The 7,540-nt window shown below is 35.8% G+C and overlaps 1 protein-coding gene across 1 annotated transcript; it reads left to right on the forward strand.

Annotated features, from left to right (window-relative positions):
• Nucleotides 1-1,113: 1,113 nt before the first annotated feature.
• On the forward strand, nucleotides 1,114-5,696 carry LOC105045280 (small ribosomal subunit protein eS21). The gene is made up of 4 exons (XM_010923510.4): nucleotides 1,114-1,264; nucleotides 1,845-1,947; nucleotides 2,137-2,269; nucleotides 5,424-5,696. The coding sequence occupies exons 2-4, from the start codon at nucleotides 1,898-1,900 to the stop codon at nucleotides 5,487-5,489; spliced, it is 249 nt and encodes an 82-aa protein (XP_010921812.1). The 5' UTR covers nucleotides 1,114-1,264; nucleotides 1,845-1,897; the 3' UTR covers nucleotides 5,490-5,696.
• Nucleotides 5,697-7,540: the final 1,844 nt, after the last annotated feature.

Consider the following 7,540-nt stretch of genomic DNA (forward strand, 5'->3'; position numbering starts at 1 on the left):
AAAAATTATAAAAATATTCGAAAAGATGCTGATATATATATATATATATAACCAACTTGAAAACCCATTAAAAAGAGGGCTTTGTGAAATGAGGTTTAAGAATCTAGAACTCCCTTGCACGCACTCACCCCCCAAAGCAACAACCCTAAGCAAGGAAAATAGAATCGAATATATCAATAAAAAACTGTAGGAATCGATGCTAATCTTCGATGTAAGGATTAATCAAGCTTTAAATAAAATCCTAAAGTGAAGACAATGATCCAAAAAAAATATCCAAAAAATTAGGCAAAAAATTATATCTGAATCGAAATAGAGAGGAGGAGAGAGAGAATGAACCTTTTAAATCTTCTATGGTTCTTGATCTCTAGCAAATTGATGGAGATTGAAGAGTGGATTAAGGCTATGATTGGGTAGATTCCGATTACTAGAAAGTGGGTAGGGGAAGAATAGAGCATTAGGATTGTTGGAGATATCGAGAATTGAGGAAATGGTGGCCACCTGATCGCTTGATCAATGAGGAAATGGGCACCACTTGATTGGCCAAGAGCAAGAGGAAGGGAACCACAGAACTGAGAGAAAGGGAGCTGAGGGTTAGAGAAGGATAGTAACCTAATCAATCATGAATTCGTGATGGCTGAATACTGAATGGGTCGAAATGATGGCCTACATGGTAAATAATTGAACACTTTTGATTGCAATTCGCAAATAGAAGTTAAGAGCATCGGTTTTGAATTTCAAACGGTCATTCTTATATTTATTCATCCAAAAAATCATAGACAACTTAAATAGATTATTCAATCCGATTCGATTGGATCTAAAAATTAGCATCGGTTTTGAATTTCAAACGGATCATTCTGATATTTATTCATCCAAAAAATCATAGACAGCTTAAATAGATTATTTAATCCGATTCGATTCGATCTAAAAATTAAATATCTGAAATCTGAATCTGATCGAATAGTAAAAAGATTAAATGGATCAATATATTTAATTTCAAATCTATTTAATTTATATTTAAATTTATTTATGATAAATTAAATATAAATTAAATTGATAAATTGAATCATATTTTGTTACTCCCACGGTGGAATCCAAAACATATGCACACGTCGAGAGGCACCCTTACTTGCCGATCCGGCCTCGTGTGAAACCCTCTGGACTCGCACGACACTAGGGTTTTTGGAGTACCACATATATAAACGATTTCCAACATACCTTCCCATACCCTTCCGCTCCGAGCTCTGCCGCTTCGCCCTCTTCGCCGGTACCCTCTCATCTCAAACCCTTGCAAAAATATCTCCTGTATTGGCGATTCAGGATACAGATCCGCTTGTTCTCTATAATATATCGATATCCCGTTTGTCCCAAACTTGTGAACGACCTAAATTTACTTTTTTTTCCCGATTTTTCTAAACTTCTTTTTCGGCGTCGAGTTAATGTTTTGGAGCATGCGAAATGATAAAGAACCGGAGATTTCTATATCCATCTCTCTATGTTCTTTTAATTTGACGTTAGTGTTCTACTTTGCCTTTTTAATAATGTAAACTAGGGTTAAGTCGTCGGATCAATGCGTTTGTAGCTTGTTATGCATTGTTACTGTTTTGATATGAAACTGAACATATTGGATCTACAAGCATTCGGTGTTTTTTGTATTCCTTCGGGTAATTTGTCATTAGCTATAATGGGCAAAAGTGGATTTTTCAAAGACCAGATATGGGGCGCAGTGATGCAACTGTTTGGATTTTATATGGTTTGAATGTATGATTACATAACATAATTGAGCAGAGCAGTAAGAATTATGATTTCGATTTTGACTTGGAATGTGTTGGCATGTATTCCTTCAGGCAATTTTTTGTCATTCTTTGCACTGAAGTTTGCCGCCAGTCAATTGAAAAAAATGCAGAACGAAGAGGGAAAGATGATGGATCTTTACATCCCTAGAAAATGGTACAGTTTGAGGGGTCTTTCAACTCTACCAATTTGGATTTTCTGTTCTTTCATGTTTAGACATAATTAAAGATGAAGTTATTTATTTTGTTAATGTTTTCCTTACCTTAAGTAGTTGGGTTAAGGGTTGGTTGGTGGTTATGGTATTTTGTCTGATGGCTTTCTATTTGTAAATGTCTGTCCTTGCAGTTCTGCCACTAACAGGCTGATTACTGCGAAGGACCACGCCTCGGTCCAGATCAATATTGGGCACTTGGATGAGAACGGGGTGTACACCGGGCAATTCACCACATTTGCTCTCTCTGGTTTCATACGGGCTCAGGTATTTCCTGCTTTCCTTTGTGTATTTCAGTGCCATACTGTATGCTTTTAATTGCATTCATATTGTAAAATATTTTTTTAATTGTTTTCACACTTTAACTGTATATTATTCTTGAGTGATATGGGTCCATTTAGCTCATATTCTTATGGAAGATTTGCAGGAGCATGTTAATCTGTCTTCTGGTATCTGCCAAGAAAATCTATGAGTGGCATGGTTTCATCATACCTTGAGGTTCTTGACATAGCATAGATCCATAGCTCTATCATATGGAATGACCAAAACTCTTGCTGTCTGCCAGTAATTAGCAAGTTTTTAGAACTTCAAGATTTTTTTCTTGGTTCATATAACTTAGTCAGTCTCGTATCCTTTGGGAGACATGTTTGAGCTCTACAAGAGACCTTTCACCCTTGTCCAACTTCTGAAGTTTTAAAGGTTAAGAATTAAAATGAGTTAGAAGCTGCATGTGCCCTTTTTGATGAATTGATTTCAATTTTGGTTATATTTTTGTGATAAGTGCGTTAGCTAGGTATTTCTATGATGGTATTAGCAAGGATCTTTGAATGGCTGGAACAAAAAATTTATAAGCATATTACATGAGCATTTTTGAGTATTGCATGAAGTATGAATTCTTTTGTGGTGGATTTTGCAATTATTGTCTCAACTCTCATCTTACTCCATCCTTAAAAAGAAAAAAAATTCTATAGTCTCATAGACTATACAGAGCTTCTTACTTCATATGTTGTAATTATCCACCTTTGGCATCAGATCCTGTGTCAGCTGATTAAGTATTTTGGAGTATCTCAAGGGAGTCATATCTTTCTGTCAACCTATTCAGCTGATATGGGCAATAAAGTAAATGTCATTTACCATTCTGTCAGACCATACAAACTCGTGATTATATGTCTCCTTCGCTTCTATCATTTCTCCTTGTCTCCTTCTTCTCCTACTTTCACATTTATTCTTTTTTCTATACTTGATGATTTGCTGTCTCATTGCTCCATCATTGGAGCTTACTGGACGATTAAAATAACACCTAAAGGAGAAACACCTTAACATGTAAAGGACATGCCTCAAGAGCGCTAACAGCAACTGAACCTTATCCGATCAATATGGTGCTGACCATGGAGCACCCCGGCACCCCCACACAAAAAGGAATTTGACAAAATTTTACAAACACTGGATACCAATCTTCCATAATTTCTCCTATCAGTTTTGGTTAATGCTTGTTGATGGTTATAGATGATCTTGTCTAGCATCTGAAAACACATGGGAGTTTTAGGATGGTGAAGGCTAGTCACTAAGTTAAACACCTATTTTCTCTATCATGCACCCTATACTGCATGTGTCACTAGTGGAAGAAGGAAAGTTTTGCTGCTAACTAGTAAGTCCAGAACATACCTACTTTACTGATTTGAAGACTAGTCATTAAGTGCTAGACTTAATATTTTATATCATTCACTCCTTTTCTTTTGTTATCGAAGAAGAAATTTTGTTCTTTGAAAGCTATCCTTACAATTGAAGCACTAGAAGGTACTTGGTTTTGTCCATTATTTACTCCAGTAATAGTTAATGCCTTGTTCATTTTCACCACATTTTATCTCAATTCCTCTACTACTTTTGTTACTGGCGGAAGAAGTTTTAGGTTGTAAAGTTGAGCCATTGCAACTACTAGAGCATACCTTGTCTACCCTATCATCCACTTTTATACTACCCTTTCTTCTCCATACTTCATCTTTTAACTAATTACTAGTAAGCAAGGCCCAAAATGTGTCAAGCCTGACCTTTTGGGTTGAAAACTAGTCATTAATTCTGCCCATTGTAACATAGTTATTCTACTATACTACATTCATTCTTTTACTATTTCTGCAGGTATTCTTATCTTGTTTTCTTCCTATGATTGATATTTTTACAATCCAGAACAAGCCAACCAGATATTATGATCTATCATTGTTTCTATTGAGGGTGCCTTTGAGAAGCTTTTACACTACCTTCATCACTTTTTCACATGTAGGTGCATCTTATATTTCAAAGGAGCTGTTTTGATTTTAATGGTAGATGGGCAAGTTGTTCTATATTTTGAAACTATATCATTCTAGTCTTACCTGACATCCACCTTCATGATTTTTTTATCCTTTTGTGTATATACTTCCTAACAAAACTCCAATTCACACAATTCTGCTGGAATTTTTGCTTTTTCTATAAAAAATTTCTTGTGTTTGCCTGTCATATCTTTCATTCGCTTTGATAAGCACCTTTCCATGCTTTTGTGATGCTATAATACCTGTTTTGAAGCTATCTGATAGCGTTGTTCAGAAGTTTGTATTTATTGTTCTAAAATTGTTATTTTTGTTTATATATTACTGTCTGGAGTCTAAATTATTTAGATTTTACTTTATCTGGCTATGTTATCTTGAAACAAACAAATTTTGTTGTTAAAAACATGTATATAATGATAAGGGCATCTGACAGTCTTCCATATTTTGATGTGGTTGATACTTGTTGTTTTTTCAGTCCTGCTTTTTCACATTTTTTTTCTAGTGGCAAACATTCTTTGAATATTTTTGATAGGTGCTGCACACTTTTACCAGTGGCGTGTCTTTTTTCTTTTTTTAATTTATTTGATAGGTTGCTAATGCTCTGGTACTCGCCTTGCATTTTAGTTTACATGTTTCAATTCTATTGAATTCATGCAGTCCATGTAGCAAACAACCAATCATGGCACTAGGAAAGGAGTTCCTGAGAGGGTATTCGGATAGGGTAGCCATATATATTGCTACCAGTTATTCAATTTTTTTCTCCTTAAACCCATTATTCATAAACTGCTAGAAATATTGGTGGAGACACATTTGAGAATATTTAAACTTATGGTCATTAGTGAAGACATGCAAGGCTTTTCATGTATTTTTCTGGTCGATTCTATGATATTATGCTTTACTATTGCTGTTGCTATTTCTTCGCTGGTTCCTTCTCTTGTACAAGTGGAATGCTATTCCAATCACAGTCACTGGTGGTGATGCACTTATTGAAAATGCTCATTCCATTTTGGTTGTTGACATGTTGTAAATAGCGGTTTTATCTCCCCGTACACTTGGTGTATAAAAGCTAATCTGCTCGTTTGATCTTTGTGCTGGTCTTGCTGTTGGTTATTTTGCAGGGGGATGCGGACGGTGCTCTGGACAGGCTCTGGCAGAAGAAGAAAGTTGAAGTGCGACAGCAGTAGGAACTGCTTTGGATTTTGTTTGATTAAGAGTCCTCGATATGTTTTCCATCAACAAGATTTGATCCTGGCAAAAACCTTTTTATCAGCTATTTGGCATTGAGCTAGTAGCTACTTAGATTCAAGCGTTCCTACTGGTACCTCAATTGAAACTTGAAGATTCGACTTCTTATTTCGTATATGCTAAGTGCAGCCTTGCCTTTTTTGGGATGTGTTTGATTTTTCTTGTCGTTGCTTGGTTAATCCTCAAGTTTGATGCTCTTCCATGCTTTCTTTTGAAATCATGGGCTTGTGAAGAAGTGTTCTGCTCGCTCGTAGTTTCACTTGTAGAATAGGTTATGTAGTTTCTCGTGACTCAATAGTTGAGATATTAAACGCTCCCATTTGCAAGAGTTGGCCACCAATTGGAGTGCCACAACGTAGAAAGTAACAGGGAATCCGCGCTCCTATGGGAGGAGTGACAGAAACCTTGCGATGGTGCCTTTGCTCCTCTCTCTCCTATCCTGGTTTCGCTGAGCCGGCACCAAGAGCTATTCAAAATTAAACCGTTCAAATAAAAGCTCGACCAGTCCGTTCTCAATTTTGGTTTAACCGGCTCTAATAAATCTTTTAAATTTTAACCAGTTCATGTTCATGTGCTGACTCATAGAAACCCAACCTACCTATCTTAATCTCAAATTTACAATTTGAACGAGTCTGCTCGATATATGACGCAAAATTTAGACAGATCTTCGGCCAGCTCAATACCATAAAAGGTTGGCCTCTCTAATTTTGAGTTGCACTGAACCTGGTCTGACTTGCGATTCAGATTTTTAGCCGGGCCTTTGATGGTCTCTCTTGGATATTTGCTTCGACTCCTCAGCCGGCGATCGAACAAAATGTTTGACTTGTTTCAAAAAAATGAGTTAAGCATCACATATATTTTTTTTAACTTTATCTAACCAATCTATTAGCTATGTCAAAGCTCTCTCTAGGAACAACATAGATCTAGAACTTGACCATGTGTTATACCTGACATTCGCCAAATGACTTGATTGGCTGAGTTGACTCTGTTAAGCCAAAGCCAACTAGAATGGCCAGATAGCACAAAAAGGTTTTCAAAAGAACTTGCTTAGTCTGATCACAGCTCAAGCCAACTGCATACCAGGTTCATACCAGTTCTACTTTTCTTTGATATAACAAATTCGAGCTTGAACACAGCCTGAAAATGAGGTCATGATTGTGTCAAATAAGACTGGATCAATAGGCTTGAGATTAATTTCAGGATGAGCCGGAAATGAATCCAGCATGATCGAGCAGGAAATAAGTGCAATCTCAAATCATGTCAACATTAAGCTATCTATTTTTATCATTATTGGGGAATGAACAATAATTTCATATACATAGATTGTTTTTGTCAAGTCAAATAATGAATTAAGATTGAATTAATGGGCTACAAAAAAATAGAATCGACCAGATGATCAACCTATCTCGATTTGAAATCAAGCCCGAATTAAAAATCATAAATAAACAAGTAGAGTTGAAATGCTCTAAAGTATAAACTTGGAGGAAGAATATAACCTGCATATCACTAGGAGCTTGTTTGGTTGGGGAGTTGGACTCTGCAATAAAAATGGAAATGAGTGATTGGTATTCCAGTTGTTTAGTTGGGGGACTTATATTTCGATTTCAGGAAGGAATAGGAATCCCTCAATTCTCCAAAGTTCAATCCGTACTCTTCTCTGGAATTCAAATTCTATTTTGATTTTGATTCTGATCGTGAACCAAACATGTCGGAGAATATGGCCTTTTCAATCCATTCCGATTCTGATCGTGCCTTAGATATAATTTCAAGGATCAATTTGATTTTGTCTCAAAACATAGCTAAGTCATCTTGACTTGAGTTTGGGCCAAACAGATGAGAATGTGCTAGCAAACTATTTCTTGGTTTAGACTTATATAAAGCATTCATGAATTTTATTTTAAAAAATATAAGATGAAATACTCATATAAATCTAATATAAATATAACTAAAAAAATTAGAAAAGAAGATATCATGAGAAGATACATATGCA

This window comes from Elaeis guineensis, chromosome 5, assembly GCF_000442705.2.
Source record: "Elaeis guineensis isolate ETL-2024a chromosome 5, EG11, whole genome shotgun sequence".
Lineage (NCBI taxonomy): Eukaryota > Viridiplantae > Streptophyta > Magnoliopsida > Arecales > Arecaceae > Elaeis > Elaeis guineensis.

Bases quoted from the DNA above. Each gene is read 5' to 3' on its own strand.
- LOC105045280 (XM_010923510.4), top strand. From the start codon at position 1,898: ATGCAGAACGAAGAGGGAAAGATGATGGATCTTTACATCCCTAGAAAA. The intron at 1,948-2,136 runs GTACAGTTTGAG...CTGTCCTTGCAG, and splicing joins CTTTACATCCCTAGAAAATG to TTCTGCCACTAACAGGCTGA. The intron at 2,270-5,423 runs GTATTTCCTGCT...GTTATTTTGCAG, and splicing joins CTGGTTTCATACGGGCTCAG to GGGGATGCGGACGGTGCTCT.